Raw genomic sequence first — 18,664 nt, 5'->3', positions numbered from 1 at the left:
GGTATATCCAGCCCCTTTGGAAGACAGTCTGGCAATTTCTTACCAAGCTAAACAAACTCTAGCCATATTTACCTAAATGAATAAAAAAACAATGTCCACAGAAAAACCTGCACCTGAATGTTTACAGCACCTTTATTATGATTGCCAAAACTTAAAAGCAACCAAGATGTCCTTGGGGGTAGGGGGAGAGATCAACCAAAGGACTTTGTATGCATGCATATAAGCCTAACCAATGGACACAGACAACAGAGGGGGTGAGGGCATGAGTGGGGGGTGGGAGAGGGGTGATGGGGGGATAAGGACATATATGTAATACCTTAATCAATAAAGAAATAAAAAAGTGAATGGATAAACGAACTGTAGTACATCCAGGTATACAGTAGGTCTATTATTCAGCAATAAAAAGAAAGAAGCTATCAAGTCACAAAAGATCTGGATAAACCTTAAATGTATATTGCTAAGTGACAGAAAACAATCTAAAAGGCCTACATAATTTATGGTTTCAACTATATGACTATCTAAAAGGAAAAACTGTGAGCTCAGTAAAAAGATTAGTGGTTGCCAAGGGTCCCATAAGTAGGGAAGGTGGAACATGGGATTTTTAAATGGCAATGAAGCTATGATGTATGATACAGATGTAATGGTATGATACCAATGTAATGGTGGATTCATGTCATTAAACATTTGTTAAAACCCATAGAATGTACAACACAAAGAATGAACTCTAACATAAACTATGAACTTTAGTTAATAAGAATGTATCAAATTTGGCTCATTGATTATAATAATCTACACTAATAAAAGAGAAAGGTGCAAATTGACCGTACCTTCACGACGCCCACCAGCCAATCAGGAGAAGCATGCAAATTAACTCAACAAATATGGCGGGTTAATTTGCATATGCAGGTGTCGAGTGGCCGGGGGCAGGGCGGGACACTTGTGTCATCGACATGGCAATGACACAGGCGTTCCGCACTGCCCCAGCCGCTCGGGGCCTTTGGACAGCGTGGGAAGGCGGAAAGGCGGCTCCAGCCAGAGCGAAGGTGGTGCTGGCAGCCAGGGGAAGGAAGGCCATTCTTTTTTTTTTTTTTAAATATATTTTATTGATTTTTTACAGAGAGGAAGGAGAGGGATAGAGAGTTAGAAACATCGATGAGAGAGAAAGATCGATCAGCTGCCTCCTGCACACCCCCTTGACTGGAATCGAACCTGGGACCCTTGAGTCCACAGGCTGACGCTCTATCCACTGAGCCAAACCGGTCAGGGCAGGAAGGCCATTCTTGCATGAATCTTCGTGCATCAGGCCTCTAGTGTATTGCATTAATGCTAGGGGCCCGGTGCACGAAATTCGTGCACTGGGGGGGCATCCCTCAGCCCAGCCTGCCACCTCTCACATACTGGGAGCCCTCAGGGGCTGTCCTACTGACAGCTTAGGCCCACTCCCTGCTCCCCTTGGGGAGCGGGCCTAAGCCGCAGTCTGGCCTCCCTTTGTGGGAGGCGACCTGGCTGATCAGGGGAAGGCACCAGCCCCATCACTCCACTGCTGCAGCCACTGCCAGTCACCGCAGCCACCAAGGTGTTTTCATCCATACAGACTCCAGTCCCTTCACCATGAAAACATGACAACTTTCTTGAGGCATTTTCAAGATGTGTCTTTCATAGGATATGACATTTCTTTCTTTATTATTTTTTTTTTATCCTCACCTGAGGATATGTTTCCATCGATTTTAGAGACTGTGGAAGAGAAAGGGAAAGACAGAGAGAAACATCAAAGTGAGAGGAACACTTTGGTTGCCTCCTGCATGAGCCCTGACCTGGGCCCCGGCCAGGGAGGAGCCTGCAACCTAGGTACATGCCCTTGGTCAGAATTGAACGCAGACCCTGTGGTGGGCAGGCCAAGGCTCTATCCACTGAGCCAAACCAGCTAGGGCAGGATATGACATTTCTTAGCCCTCCAGCAGCAGATCTTCATTTTTTTTCTCCAGGAGTGTGGTAGAAAAACCCTAGATCACCTTCTTGGATTCTTATTACCCAAGTTACTAAGAATATCACCAGTGGCATACAGGGAGCTTAGCCAATTAGCAGTCAGAAAAGGTGTTTCCTCTGTAGTTCACACCGATCCCCGGCTCGGCCCCTGCCCAGGCCTAAAGCCTTGGGGCCTGGGCAGGGGACCCCCAGTTCCCTCCGATCGCCGGCTCCGCTCCTGCCCAGGGGACCTCCATCTCCCTCCAATCGCCGGCTCCGCCTCTGCCCAGGGGACCCCCAGCTCCCTCCAATCTCTGGCTCGGCCCCTGCCCAGGCCTAAAAGAGGAAACACCTTTTCTGACTGCTAATGGCTTCTGCTTCTGGCTGAGGCGTTGGGCCTGGGAAGAGGACCTCCAGCTCCCTCCATGGGCAGGTGACCCCCAGCTCCCTCTGATCGCTGGCTTGGCCCCTGCCCAGGCCTAAGGCTTCTGGCCGGGGTTTTAGGCCTGGGCAGGGGACCCCCTGCTCCCTCCGATTGCCAGCTCCGCCCCTGCTCCCTCTGATCACCAACTCCACCCCTGCCCAGGCCTAACGCCTCTGGCCAAGGCGTTAGGCCTAGGCAGGGGACCCCCAGCTCCCTCCGATTGCAGGCTCTGCCCCTGCCCAGGCCTAACACCTCTGGCCGAGGCGTTAGGCCTGGGCAGGGGCCCCCTCGGCTTTGATCACAGGCTCAGGCCCTGCCCAGGAGCCCCCTGGCTCAGGCCCTTCCTAGGCTGCTCAGGGCCCATACGGGGCCTACCTTGGAGTGACCTGGGTGCCTGATGATGTTCCCAGGACCCAGGCCGCTGGGCACCTACATATGCAAATTAACCACCATCTTTGTTGGGTTAATTTGCATACTCTCCTGATTGGTCTGTTAGCGTAGCGGAGGGACGGTCAATTTACATGTTTGTCTATTATTAGGTAAGACAAGAATGTTAATAATAGAAAAAACTAGAGGGGAAAGAGTATATGAAAACTTTTTTACTTCCTACCCAATTTTTAAAATTACAAAACATTACTAAGCCTAAAACTTCTATAGAAAATAAAATATATTAATTATTTAAAAAAATACAATTGGAACATTTTCCATGAAAGACCATATACTAAGTCATAAAGCAAGTCATACAAAATACTATATTCTCTGACTACAACTGAATTAAACTATAAATCAATAATAGAAAGGATTCTGTAAAATCTGAAAATATTTTGTATTTAAACAAAGTACTGCTAAGTCACCCACTGGTCAATGAAGAAATCAAAATGGAAACTAGAAAGTGTTTTGAACTGAATGAAAATTAAGATACATATCAAAATTTAAGAGATACAGCTAACGCAATGCTTAGAGAAAATTTTATAGCTTTTAAATGTCTATTTCAGAAAAAAAGAAAGATGTCAAATCAATAAACTAAACTCATACCTCAAGAAACTACAAAGAGAAGTTTGAATTAAACCCAAGACTAAGCAGAAGTAAAATAATAAAAAATAGAGCAGAAAGCAATGAAATAGAAAACAAAAACAGAGTTCAAGACACCAAAAGTTGGTTCATTGAACAGATCAACAAAACTGACAAATATGTAGCCAGATTGACCAAGAGAAAAATGAAAAAAGATGCAAATGATCAAAATCAGGAATAGAAGAGAGACATCATTACTGACCTTACAAAATTTTGAGGATTAAAAGGGAATATTATGAAAAACTTTTTACCAGCAAATTTAATAACTTACTAGAAAAACAAAAATTACCAAACTGACTCAAGAAAACAGAAAATCTTGCTAACTGGTTTGGCTCAGTGGATAGAGCGTCGGCCTGCGGACTGAAAGGTCCCAGGTTCGATTCCGGTCAAGGGCATGTACCTTGGTTGCGGGCACATCCCCAGTAGGAGGTGTACAGGAGGCAGCTGATGTTTCTCTCTCATCGATGTTTCTAACTCTCTATCCCTCTCCCTTCCTCTCTGTAAAAAAACAATAAAATATATTAAAAAAAAGAAAAGAAAACAGAAAATCTGAATAGACCTATACCAAGTAAAAATCTCTGGCCCAGTGGCTTTACTGTGAATTTTATCAAATACTAGAGGCCCGGTGCCTGAAATTCGTGCACTGGAGGGGGGCGGTCCCTCAGTCCGGCCTGCACCCTCTCCAAGCCGGGACCCCTGTTTAGGATCGGGCCTAAACCGGCAGTCAGACATCCCTCTCGCAATCCAGGACTGCTGGCTCCTAACCACTCACCTGCCTGCCTGCCTGATCGCCCCTAACCCCTCTGCCTGCTGCCTGATCGCCCCTAACCACTCTGCCTGCCTGCCTGATTGCCCTTAACTGCTCTCCCCTGCCGGCCTGATCGCCACTAACTGCTTTTGCCTCGGCCCCCACCACCGTGGCTTTATCCAGAAGGACGTCTGGAAGGATGTCCAGAAGACGTCCAGTCTAATTAGCATATTACCCTTTTATTAGTATAGATTTAAAGAAGGGATAAATACCAATTCTTCACAAACTCTTTCTGAAAACAGAAGAGGAAATACTTCCCAACTGATTTTATGAATTCAGGATTACCAAAGGCATCACAAGGAAAAACAAAACAAAACATAAACTGCTCCCTTGTTTTTGATAGGTCGAAATGGTCTGAATGTCCTGCACACAGACATTTTTTTTATTCTAAACATTTAAAGTACAGGAGTATACATATTTTTTAAAGTGGGGTTTATTGAGCTTTTTAATTTTATTTCCAAGGTTGTAAGTGTATATAAAATTCACGCACTGATTTTAGAACCTAATTATACCCAATACCTCTACAAACAACACCACTATTGTTTAGGCCCACAGGGAAATCTAAGTAAAGATGATGAAACATATAAGGCAAGCAAATTTCTATAAAAAATCTTTTTTTTTAGTTGAAATGCAAGATATGAGTTGATAGCAAAGCCCTGGGAAGCTTCATTAGATTACTGTGCACATCCTGAAAAGGGGGTGGGTAGTACTAAATAACTGTTTGAAGAGTCAATGTTCAAGTGACCTTAAAAGCAGGACATTGGGGAAATTATCTATTAGCATATTAGCAACAATATGTATAGATAAAGGTGTTAAAATGGACTCCAGGGTCCTTATAAGTTCTACTTCCCAATATTCTGTAATGTCTCCTCCCACCTAAAAAATATTAAGTCTAAGTATAAGCCTTAAATTCCTGGCCCTTGACTTCTTCCCTTTCTGAATATTTATTGATCATAATTTCCTACCCTTCAACCTTGGCTCATTACTTTCTTCACTTGTACCTGCCCTCCCTTTTCATCTCTAAATACTCTTTCTTGAGGACACCTTTAATCCCTGCCCCTAACTCCCAAGAGCTAATGATCCCCTGAAATACCACAGAATTTAATGACTGCAATACTCATTTGGTACATAAATACTACCCTGACCTGTGGGCATATGCTTTTGTAGATTTTTGTCTCCCAAATGAGACTATCATGGCCTATCTTTTTCCCCCTATGACATCTAGTATACTAGTATAATGCTTAATAACACATACCGAACACCTACCAAGTGCCAAACTTTATGCTAGGCTCTGAGAAATTAGAGATGATTAAGATACAATCCAAATAATTGAGAAGTGTTTGGTATAATAAATATTTTTCTGAGTGCAGAGATAGCCTGAAAATAGTTTTCTCTTCAAAAAATTAAGATCACTGAAAGTTTCCTGTGGCAATAATTTTTTCCTTTTCTATCCTGATAAACACTAAAATAACTAATTATAGATTACTGATGTGTTACAGAACATTTATATTTTTCAAGTAGGTTGTGCTTGAAGCTCTGACCTGGTTTTATGAGAAATCCAGATGCTACAGAGTAAACTTAATTAGCCAAAGGCTTTTGCAAATATTGCCTCAGGTTGTAGCAACTGCAACCAGTGTAATAATTGTTTTAGTCTAGTGACATCTAGTGGCAAAAGTGGTAAAAATAGTACTGCTGTAAATTAAACTACATTAAAGGGAGGCCATCTTACAGGGAAAAAAGGCAAACTATGAACAAACTATGATATTTATTAGCATTAAATGATGTTTCAATCTCTCTTTGGCCTATATAGCTGTTAACTCCTCTCAGTAGGATTTATCATTTGTTTCCTTGTAGCTGGTACATATTAATCTTGATGTAACATAAGATTTACTGAAATAAAAGATACTAATATTTTAATTATAAGTTAGAGAAAAGCCCTCACTTAGAAAGACCGAATGAAGAACAAAGCTATCCCCAACGGTGATATGCCTGCTCCAACAATCTTTCAATTCAAAACTGCATTGTTGTTTACGTAATTTGCTTATTGACACACATATATTAATAAATGCTTAGAAACTTTTGTTAATGATTTTAATCAGCTCTTATGAGGCAAATAATTATATATCAAAACTCATTCTTTACAATGTCACTTTGCATTTCATTAGCTTTCTGTGAAACTGAATTTTGATAAACTTTTTTTTAATTTTATTTTTTCCATCACCATTTATCCCCTTTATCACCACCCCTTTCCCCTCTCCCTTCACCCCTGCAATCACCATACTGTTATCCATGTACATGAGTTCTCTCTCTTATTTTTTCTTTTTTGCTCAATCCCTCCATCCCTCCCCAACACCTCCCCACCTCCCAAAGCTGTCAGCCTGCTCTCTATCTATGAGTCTGTCTCTATTTTGCTTGGCAGTTCAGTTTGTTCATTAAATTCCACATATGAGTGAAATCATATGGTGCTTGTCTTTCTCTGACTGGCTTATTTCACTTAGCATAATGTTATCCAGGTCCATCCATGTTGTTGCAAAGGGTAAAATTTTCCTCCTTTTTATGGCAGAGTAGCATTCCACTGTATAAATGTAACACAGCTTTTTTTATCCACTCATTATGAAAACCCGTGACTTCTAAAAAATTCTTCCTCAATAATGAATTCTCAATGAATCCAAAATTTAACATACAGGCATCAATATGAATCGGTTTTAATACTGGAGTTTACCCAAAAATAGTAAAAACCCAATAACATATTGAAAATACTCTTTTGATAACCACTTTTTAAAATATCTAAAATCATTTAGTTAAATGATCTAACAGCTCTGTGATCTCAAGTAAGAGATTCATGTTCTAGCTCAATGTTTTCCAAAGTGTGGTCCATGGACCCACTTCAGAATCACCTAGAATGATAGTTTAATATACAGTTGCCTTAAACCTGAACCTACTGAATCAGACTCTCTCTCTGAGTTGGGATCTATAACCAGAATTTTTAAAAAGTTTCTTCAGATGGTTTCTTATGCATGATAAAGTTTTGAAAATAATTACTATCAAGATCATGAATATAGCCCAGCAGGTGTGGCTCAGTCGTTGACCGTCAACCCATGAACCAGGAGGTCACGGTCTGATTCCTGGTCAGGGCACATGCCCGAGTTGCGGGCTCGGTTCCTGGTGGGAGCCTGAGGGAGACACGATTCTCTCATATTTTTTAAAAAGACCACCAATATAAATTCTTCTAAGTTGTTCTGCCTTTCTCAGAATAGGCTGTTCCACCCTTTAAGTTCTCCAAAGGGTTACACTTTATTTATAGGCATTATCGTGTTGAACCACAATTTATCTGTTAACAAGATACGTAGTTTCTCTCACTAGACTGTGAGCTCCTCATGAGAAGGAATAATGGTTTTTGTGTTTGTATCTCTAAGCCTAACAATATCTAACAAACAGCAAGCATTCAATGAATATGGTTAAATGAATACATGAAACATCATGGTTCTAAAAAAAGCATGTGACTTTGACTTGTGCCCAGTTCCAAATACTATACAATTAGCATCAAATTAATCTGTTCAATAGCCAGTTAAAATTTGGGGGTAGGGGGATGGAATTTTTAAAAAATGTTAGGAATACCTTTAAAATTCAGATTTCCTAAACATTTCGGTCTCAAATGCTAATGTGTTTAAAAATAGAATTTTTATATGTGGTTTTGGAAAGGTAGAAAAACTGAAGATGACTAACAGAATTTTATACTATTCAGCCTTAGAATGTTTCTAGGCTGTCACTTAGCAGAAACTACTGACAAACCAGAGCCATAAAAGGAAGTACATACATCTATTTTTATTGTCATATTCCAGGAGTAACCAGCTAGCTCATTCAGGAAATGTTATTGCTTACAAAGAGGAAAACATAAGCATAATAAGCAGAGAAATGAAAGCCTTTTTTAAAGGTGGGGAAGGGACATCTAAAGCTGAAAAATACAATTGTCTGAAATTAAAAATAGATTGGATGGGATTAAGAGCAGTACAGACATAACAGAAATAAAGACCATTGTACCTGGAAACATAGCAGTAGAAATTATCCAAAGTAAGGACAGAATGAAAAAAGTTTTCTTTTTAACTGAAAGGTGAGTCATCTGTGAGAAAATACCAAATGGTCTAACAGAAATTGAAGTCCCACAAAAAGAGAGGCATGAGGACAGAAAAATATTGGAAGAAATAATGGCCAAACTATTTAATAAAAACTATAAATTTATTGATCAAAGAACATGGAACACTTAGTGGGAACTCATAATTTTCAATATGGATAGGTAAATATAGAAATAAACATCGGTGCAAAGGTGTGTGCATGTATGTGTCTGTGTGTATATGTTTATATATCCTTGCTAAATGCAATGAGAAGGCCCGGCTTTCTACTGAAAGAACCCGGGTTCCTGGAGATTCTGGGGCTGGGGCCAGGGAAGAACAAGATAAGTCTGGAATATTATATTGTCCCAGAATATAAAAACATGTTTGAAGAATAATGAGAAATGTTAAATGAACATAGGAAGCTAGACTGATGGTGCTCTGACTAGTTAAATTTGGAGCATTTTGAGACTAAAAAATAAATAATGATTGTAACAGATTGCATAACTCACTGAATAAAATAGGAATTCATTGTTCCACATTGGCTTAAATAAATAAATGGGGAGAAAGGTCCTCCTTACAGTAAAGTCCAACCAATAATGTTAATTTAGAAGAATGATAAAGTTAGAAAAATCACTATTTGGCAACCATCACTGTATAATTAATTCAAGTCAGAAACATCAATGGATATTATAACCAGTGGGAAAAAAGTGTGTTGAATAATGAGATTTCACAGCATCACAGCATCTCCTCAAATGCTTGGTAATTAAAAAACAAAGACAAAAAACTTTATAATGAAAATGGCCAAAAACTGATATTTTCAGATAAATAAAAAGAATTTGTTTCCAGCTGACCTGCACTTGCACAAAATGCTATAAGAAGTTCTTCAGATTAAAAATAAGTGACATCAAATGAAAACGTGAATCTACAAAAAGGGATTAAGATTTCCAGAAATGGTAAATATGTAGGTAAACATAACATTCAATATGCAATGTTTTTCTCTTAATTTAAAAGATATATGATTTTTTAAAACCAACTAAGAAAGCTAATAGAAGAATTAAAATGAAATACTAAAAAATATTCAACTGATCCAAAACAAGTCAGGAAAGGAGCATGAGAGAAACTAAAAGCAGGCAGCACAAATAGAAAATGAAGAGCAAAAGGGTAGATCTATATCCAACCATATCAATTTATATACCAATTAAAAGGCAGCCTGCCCTTGCTGCTTTGGCTCAGTGGATAGAGCGTCAGCCTGCAGACTGAAGGGTCCCGGGTTCAATCAAGGGCACATGCCCAGGTTGCTGGCTCCATCCCCGGTTGGGGGTGCATGGGAGGCAGCCAATCAATGATTCTCTCTCCACTGATATGTCTCTCTCTCTCTCTCTCTCTCTCTCTCTCTTCCTCTCTGAAATCAATCTATATATATAAAACCCTAATATGCAAATAGATCGAATGGCAGAACGGAACCGGTCGCTATTACATGCACTGACCACCAGGGGGTGAGTGCAGAATATGGTGGGCATCGGCTGCGGTGGGATGGTGGAGCAGGTGAGCGGGGGTGCCAGACCAAGGCAGGATACCAGTTACTATCATCAGGGTGAGCCTCTGGTGGTTACTGAAAATTCTTTGCTCCCAAATGCTGCGGTCCCACTGGGCGCTTGCACCCGCTACTGGCACCGGAGACACCGCTTGCACCTGCTGCTGGCGCCCAGTGCCAGACCCCATCACTTGGTGCCGTCAGCGGGTGCAAGCAGTGGCTGCTGGCCCCTATCGCCCCTCAGGGCTTCTCCACCTCCCACTGCTCCTGAGGGGCGATTGGGGCCAGCAGCCGCTGGCTCACACCCGCTGGAGGGTGGGGGAGCCGCGTCTCAAACCCACTGCCAGCACTGGCCCCACTCACACCCGCAGCCGGCGCCGGAGCCACCACTCGCACCCACTGCTGGCGTCTGGTGCCGGTCCCGATCGCTAGGCACCATCAGTGGATGCAAACAGCTGCTGCCGGCCCGATCGCCCCTGAGGGCTTCTCCACCTTCCCCTGTTCCTGAGGGGCGATCAGGGCAGCAGCCACCGCTCGCACCTGCTGCTGGCACCAGCCCCAATAGCTCCGTGCTGTCAGCGGGTGCAAGCAGGTCCAGCGCTGTCAGCACGTGGGAGTGGCAGCAGGAGAGAGGCTGCCAGCAGACAGGGGGTTGGGGCCATGCACAAGGGCCGGGCAGGGGCGCGGAGGATGGGCTGAGACCCGCCCCTGTGCCCACCGCAGCCTCGCAGCCCACAGTTCCTTTCAAGGTGCACAAATTTGTGCACTGGGCCCCTAGTAAAAATATAAAAACAAACAAACAAACAAACAAATAAATAAATGGCAGACTGTCAGACTAGATACAAAAGCAAAACCCAATTATATACGGTCTACATGAGATATGCTGTAAATATAAAGACAAAAACAGACTTAAAAATAAACAAAAGAATGGAAAAAGATATACTAACAAACAAGTGTAAAAAAGCTGGAATGACTCCATTAATATAAGACAAAATGCACTTCAAGATAGGGGGTAAGACCATAGATAGAAGGGCATTTCATAATGATAAAAGGGTCAATATAATAATCACTAATGGCTTTGTGCTGAATAATAAACTTCCAATGCACAGAAAGAATGAAAGGAATAAACAAATTCACAATCGTAGCTTGAGATTTTAATACCTCTCTTTTAGTGAGAGAATTAAAAAAATAGAAGATTTAAACAAAGCCATCAACCACACTTTGACTTACAACACTACACCCTACAACTGTAGAACACATTCTTTTCAAGTGTACCTGAATGTGTCTTATTCATCTAATAAAAATAAGGTTCTATAAATTTTTGTTAAATAAATGAACACATAAATGGAAGATGGGGGATGCTGACTTTTTAAATATAATTTTTAAAATTTTGATTTGAGACAGACAGAAACATCAATCATGCTCCCCAGGGCATAACCTGGGTATGTGGCCTGACAGGGAGTCCAAACCGCCACTTTTTGGTGTAAGGTAAGGTGCTCCGACCAACTGAGCCACACCAGTCAGGGCAGGACATGCTGAAATTAAAGTAACAATGGTTGGCTGTATTGACTAGTTCATAGTTGAAGAAATGGACAAGAAGTTGAAGCTAATGTTATAGACTTAGAATCATCTAGGCCAGTGATTTTCAACCTTTTTCATCTCATGGCACACAACTAATTACTAAAATTCTGCAGCACACCAAAAAATACATTGTCGATCTGACAAAAAAAATAAGTAAAATTTTGATTCATTCACACCAGACAGCTATTGATGTGTTGGCTGTTGTCATTTTTTTCTAAGGGAAAAGAGGTCAGTACCCGACTAAATAGTCAAGTATTGCATGTTTTAAATTTTTTTTGCGGCACACCGGTTGAAAATTGCTGATCTAGATGTCTATATTTCAAAATACTTAAAGTTCACTAAGCCAGATGTACAAGTACAGAAGCAAAGTCCCAGCTAATGAAGGAAAAAGTTAAATAAAGAAGCATTAAGTTTCAGGGATAGGCATAGGTACCTTCTCCGAGATTTAATACAAAGAAACAAAAATGGATGCAGGCACAGAGATTTATTGGAGTGAGAAAAAAAGTGAGGATACTCTTGAAAAATGGCTTCACCTTCTCAAGCGGTTTAAAGGACCTTTCGCTTGGGGTTTCCCAGTCTTCTGAGTAAGGCTCACTTTACTGGTTAACAGCCTTGTTAAAAAGGTTAACTGAAGAGCTATCAAACATACAAGACTGATTACAAGGTAATCAGGAATAAGTGATCAACTTTTCTAATATGGTGTTTGGGGGGGAAATATACTCTTAGGATCCACCTGGGCCTAGAGTCACCTTAAAGCCATTCAAAGAAGACTGTGCTCTGATTAATCCATTCTCTTGACACCCCATTTTCCAATGCAGAGATAAAATCTGACTGCTGGGAAACACGGGTGTCTTACAAATGCAAAGACTTTCTACCTTCATACTATTTGTCTGGCTAATAGACAAGGAGGTGAAAAGGATGTGAAGAAACTGGTCATTGAAAATCTAGCTCCCTCGTGTTCTCCTTATCGCCCTTTTCCATCGAGTCATTCTAACCCAGCTTCAACCTCAAGCACTAATTCTCAACGTTCCATGTGATTTGAGAGCCTTCACTGCTCTTCCATGAGCTGTTGCTCCCCCAAGAAAAGCCCCTATCTCTTTTCAATTGTCAAAATCTACTTCACATATATCATGGTCTTCACAACCAAACACAAAATTCCCAACAAAGCTGTTTAGTGTCATTGAAGCATCTACACTGGATGTTTGACCTTCCTTGTTGGTAACAAAGACAGTCTCTTCCGTAGTCAGCAAGACAATCATATGCTATATCCAGGGTCAACAACAAAAATGATAGGTCAATTGCAAAGAATGTGCTTATGCATGCGTATGTGTATGCATGCATATATTCATCACCATGAGTAAATAGAATAATTATTTAACATATGTATATATAAAACATCAATATTGCCTTTAGCTTGTGAATATTTCATTTCTATAAAATGACATAAATAATGGGAATCATTAAAAAATATGAGTGGTTAAATTTTTTTAAAAATATATTTTATTGATTTTTTTACAGAGAGGAAGGGAGAGAGATAGAGAGTTAGAAACATCGACGAGAGAGAAACATCAATCAGCTGCCTCCTGCACACCTCCTACTGGGGATGTGCCCGCAACCAAGGTACATGCCCTTGACTGGAATCAAACCTGGGACCCTTCAGTCTGCAGGCCGATGCTCTATCCACTGAGCCAAACTGGTTAGGGCTGAGTGGTTAAATTTTAAGAAATCTATAGATCTTGTTTAATCTTTAGGAATCTAACTACTTTGCATCAAATCTACATTTTGACTGTTCTGTCATTACCATTTATTGCTACTTTCTAATTTTTGTAATTTCAATCTTCTACTAAATGTTTTACATTTCAAAATAAATTGGTAAACTCAGACACTGCTATGACAAACAGAAATTCTTTTGACTTAAAAAAAAGAGGAACAGATATTTGGCATTTGTATGGAACATACATTATATTCTGGTATAATTATCCAAAAGGGTTAAAGACCAACGAAAGAATCTGCTTGCTTATTAAAAATGCAAACATTACCTCAGTCATACAAATAGCCCCAAACTCGCCTGGCCACTGCCTCTGCAGATCACCCACCAGCATCAGCATTACATCATATGACATTATGGAACAATAGTGAACTCTGTGTAATACTTGAATATATTGTTTTGGAAGAATAAACTGTCATTAACTTGAATAAAAGCTTTCTGAAATCAAACCTGGGGGGTAGAGCCCTCACTGTGTGGCCCTTTTACTACTTTGAGAAATAGCCTCATCCTGAAAGCAGGAAAGAGGGAAAAAGAGATTAGAGTATAAAAGCTACAGTGATGAGTGGCCCCTGCAGCCGCCCAGCAGACAGCCCGCAGGGCTTCAAATTACCAGACAGAACAATGTCAAAGCAGGAGGCACCTCGACAAATGCTGCACCTAGAAGTCCAAACAACCTCACACCCATCACTCTATTTCCTATTACAGCCCAGTCATTTGAACAATGGGCTTTGCTAGAATTGGGAACTGAGTCTCTTCCTATGTACAAAATTTTTAAACACTTGATGTGTTTAAAGATGGGCTATCACTTATAGCCATGTGATTTTCAGGCACTGAATTTAAGCTCTGAGCACCAATGTTTTAATCTACGAAATGAAAAGAATAACAGCTATCAGGCAGAGGCATGAGGGGGAGGGGATTAGCTACTATTATAATTATACTTATTATTTCCACCAATTGTCCCCTTTGCCTACCTTTTCCACTGTCCAGGATGTTGCTACTTACTTCACAAGTGAAACATGAGCATCAACTTCAATGTTCACTGGCTTTTTTTATGTGTTTGTTTGTTTGTTTCCTGCAGTCTGGCCATGGTCACATGTTGCCATTTCTACTTTCATGCCACTCTTATCAAGTGACTTCTCTACCTTCCAAATCCTAGATCACCTCTCAACTGCAACCTGCTACTCACCAGCTTTCCTCTCTCCTGAAACTGTCCTCAATGTTCTCAACACACAAGGTTCACAGAGACGGAAAACAAAGCCAGAGCAACACAGCTAACTAGCGAGTCCCAATTAAAACCTCGGTAATCAGTGCAACCAAGTCCAGCTGCATTGCATTGATTACACCTCATTAACTATTCACTTTCAGGATCCCCAGAGATTATTTTAAATCTGAAGTCAGCTTCCCTTAATACAGAGGTTCTCAATCTGTGGGTCGAGACCCCTTTGGCGGTCGAACGACCTCTCACAGGGTTGCCTAAGACCATCCTGCATATCAGATATTTACATTACGATTCATAACAGTAGCAAAATTACAGTTATGAAGTAGCAACGAAAATAATTTTATGGTTGGGGGTCACAACATGAGGAACTGTTTTAAAGGGCCAGAAGGTTGAGAACCACTATTACGGCTTAATACCAAGCCTTTTCCTAGATGTTTCACTTACTGATCAATTTATTATCATAAAATATGACTTATTTCAAATACTTAAAAAAAGAAGCATTAATCACAGAAAATTATTCAGTATATCTCAAAGTTCTGGGGGAATTATTGTTGCTTGTTTGTTTTTAGTATTTCCCTAAAGTGGGACAAAAATTGGTCACATAAGGCCTCATCCAGGGACTAGAAGACTTTAGAAGAAAGGATGCAGCTAACAGCCATGAAAATTCTGACTGTGAGAAGTACTGCATGCATTTCCAGAGGAACAAAGTAGAAACGTGTCCTTAAACCAGCGGTTGCCAACCTTTCAGACCTCACGGACCACCAGTGGTCCACGGACCACCAGTTGGCGACCGCTGGGAGAATACCAATTCCTACCTCTAAGTTTCTAAAGATAAAGGTAATATCTTTTAATATTATTGTACAAGGATATGTGGAGATGAAAATTTCATTAACGTTGGCTTCTTTGGAGAATCACATCATTCCTCAAAATTATGAAAACTAATAAGAGGATGTAATGTGTCATTTTATGTAAGAACCAGAAGAGTTTACCAAAGTCTAACTCTAAGGACTGTGGGGAACAGAATGAAAGCTGGTACTGCCTCATTAGTAAAGCAGATGAAGTGCTAGGAAGAATGAGTTGATATATGGATCATCTATAAAGCACCACTTGTTTTTATATTTTTGTTTTTTAAGTATAGTGTGGAATAGTGTAACTAGTATAGAATTTGACATCAGTGATGAAGGTTCAAGTTCAATCTAGCAGCAGCTATCTGATCTGGCACAAATCACTTAAACATATTTAATGATGTAAAAATTAAGGGAATGATATGTGTATGGAAAGGGGCTTTTAAAATATATAAATGTAAGATGATTTCTATTACTATACATTGTACCAGGTTAATAAACCAGTACCTCATGTTCATTTATACGTCCTAATATTTTAGGGGAGAGGGAGACAGAGAGATTCTTATAGTAGAAACCTCAATCCATTAACAGAAAATCATTACCAGTACTTAATGGAGATATGAAAATAACAAAATAAATTAATATATTTACTAATGTAAAAGTAACAGAAATATAAAATTATTAAATAAACAATAAAACGCATAGTAAAAGGTAACTACCTCAATATACACTAATCAAGAAGGCTGATGGTTTGTATACACTCTCCCTCCTCAATATATACGCTCTCCTCTCGTACAATATGGTTGCCAGAATTAATTAAAAGTGTATCAGTGGTCATGGAGATTGCCTCTATGGATCTGAACTACTCAACCATTCATAACAGGTAAGGGCTAACTCCAACATCATTCATTCATTCACTCATTTATTCAGACCCTACTTTATACCAGGCTCTATTCCAAGTGCTGAGGATTTAACACTTGGAACCAATGCCATCACACATTCTAATAGAAAAATAGAGACCGAGACCGTAACCAAATAAACAATGCAGTAGGTCAATGATGATTAAGTGCTACAGAGAAAAACAGGCAGGGAGAAGGGCTGCAATTCTAAATAGGGCAGGCAAGGAAGGCTTCACAGAGAAGATGCCATTTAAGGGAAGACCTAAAGGAGATGAATAAGGCACACAGATATCTGAGGAGAGTAGTGGGGCTATGCAAACCTTTCCAGCAAGTCCAGGTAAGTCAAAAGGCAAGCCCTTACCTTTCAAAAGAGGTTGGAAGGTTGGAATCTCTTGCAACTTGATGACATCAGGATCATTGCTGACGTTCCGTGAGGCCTGGGAGCCCTGAGCTACAACCACAATATCATCCATCTTGGCTCTGTGCTTAGCTGGAGAAGGAGTCACTGAAAATAAAGTTACACCGCTCAGGAGTTGCATGTTCGTTAGCCACCTCTGTCTCACCAAAGCTGTTTCACTGTAGTTATTAAAAGTAATATTTTTATACCCAAAAAAATGCTAACTGGATTTTTCCTGCGGTGGGGGCTCATAAGGGGAATGAATCATGGAGGACCTCCATTTTCTATCATAGCTTTAAAAAACTCAAACATTACAGGAATATATATATATATGTATATATATATATACATACATATATATATATATGAAACTATTTTTGTAATTTAAAATATTTTATTATTTGGCACACAAAGAAATAGGCAAATTGTGTTTTTAATTTTTATTTCTTTGCTCTTCTTGATGTCTGTCCCTATTTTACCAATGAGGAAATAAGGGCACAAAATTTGGCTGTGACTTGCCAAAAGTCAACAGCGGCAGAAAAGGGGTTAGGAAAGGAACTGGGGGTCTACAGGTTGTTGGTATACATGACCCATCCCTGTGGCACTGCGGGTGCAGAGCTGTCTAGCCACCCATCCCAGCAAACCAAGTTTATTTAACAGTTCCTAATTATGGGGGGATGGGGACAAACCCTGATACTCAACCCTAGATAATGGGTGTATTCCTGAGGCACCAGCCCCCTCACCCTTAAAGTTACAGGCATTAGTCCAAGAAGGTAAAAAATAATCAGTAGGTCCCTTGTAGGCTGAGGCAAAATTCAGAAACTTGGAGGACCGCTCGAGGCAGGTCAATTTCAGGTCTCTTAGGAAAATGCAATCGACTCAGAGGGAAGTGATTCAAACTATCAAGGACTCACTAGTCCAAGACATCCTCCTCTCCCCAAATATGTCCCTGGCTGGGGCCAGAATAAACCTTTTTACAGTTTTACACGCTACAAGGCAGATCTGCAAGCTCATCACAGTCAGGGTCTCAAGGGATGTCACAGAACTGCCCTGCCGCCTAGAGGCTGCAGTCTCCTATGGCATGGCGTTCACTCTTCCAGAATCTCTCTTTTTTTTTTTTGCTCTTTAAGAAATAACTCTTAATCTCTTGGTAATTTACCTAACGCAGCCAAGAGTTAAAAGACTGTACACCTGCCACACATCCCTTCTGAAAAGGAAGCTCTGAGCCCCGTTTTTAAGAAGGAGCCTGTTCTTAGAAGTCCTGTCTACGATCCATCCACTGCAAGAACCAAATCTCACTGTCAGCCCCGAGTCCCAAAGCCAATCATTAACTAGGTCATCTTTCCAATAGGCTGCGGCCAGGAGAGACAGCTGTTTCGAAAATAAATAATGGGGATGGGCGCCCACGCTGGCTTAGCTGCTGTCACAGGCGCCCACTTCATCAGGGGATTCAAGGCTAGGACAGATGGTGACTTAAAAAAAAAAGCACGGGGAGGGCTTTCGGTGCGTTCGTGCCCGCCGGTCCCAGACCCCACTGGGCTGGGAGGCAGCGCCCTCCGCAGGCCGACACGGCTGCGTGGAGGAAGGTGGAAGTTAGGGCACCGACCTGAGGAGTTCAGATCGTTGGGTCGGCTCTCGGCCTCCGAGCTCTGCTCACTGCCCATGGTGCAGGCAGCAACCGGCAGCGAACAGCGGGGAGGCGGTCACCGCTCCGGCTGGGCTGCGGGGCGACGGGCCAGGACGGGAGCGGGACGGGGATGCTACATCCAGTCGGGGCGCCGCAGCGGGGCGCTGTGTGCGGGTGGAGCGCTCAGCCCGCGTAGGGGCGCGGGCGGTGGGGAATGGGGAGCCCCTATTTGGAGAACGGACGCGCAAGGAGGAGCAGCGCGGCCGCACGCAGCTCGCCCGCCTCCTCTGGAGGAATTCCAAGGAGAGAGAGGCGGGAACGGCCGGCTTCAGCCGCGCCTGCCACCTGCGGGCGGCGCCGCGTTCACTCACTCGCTCACGCGCCGCCGGCTCGCTCCTTCCGGGACGCGGATTG

At 41.5% G+C, this 18,664-nt stretch overlaps 1 protein-coding gene across 2 annotated transcripts in view; it reads right to left on the bottom strand.

Moving 5' to 3' along the window:
• The window catches only part of BORCS5 (BLOC-1 related complex subunit 5), a 73,578-nt gene extending 54,914 nt beyond the window's left edge, over positions 1 to 18,664 (bottom strand). Inside the window, exons 1-2 of one of the 2 annotated variants that reach the window (XM_014451700.2) lie at positions 18,622 to 18,664; positions 16,588 to 16,731 (exon numbers count right to left, since the gene is read on the bottom strand). In XM_014451700.2, coding sequence (XP_014307186.1) covers positions 16,588 to 16,731; position 18,622 — 145 coding nt within the window. In that variant the 5' untranslated portion in view covers positions 18,623 to 18,664. Of the gene's footprint in view, positions 1 to 16,587; positions 16,732 to 18,229; positions 18,591 to 18,621 lie in introns of those variants that run through there. The other variant, XM_006084249.3, reaches the window with a different exon arrangement.

The sequence above is a fragment of the Myotis lucifugus genome, unplaced genomic scaffold, assembly GCF_000147115.1.
Source record: "Myotis lucifugus unplaced genomic scaffold, Myoluc2.0 scaffold_10, whole genome shotgun sequence".
Lineage (NCBI taxonomy): Eukaryota > Metazoa > Chordata > Mammalia > Chiroptera > Vespertilionidae > Myotis > Myotis lucifugus.
Note: the sequence above shows the minus strand (reverse complement) of the source record. Positions and strands in the feature narration are given on the sequence as shown.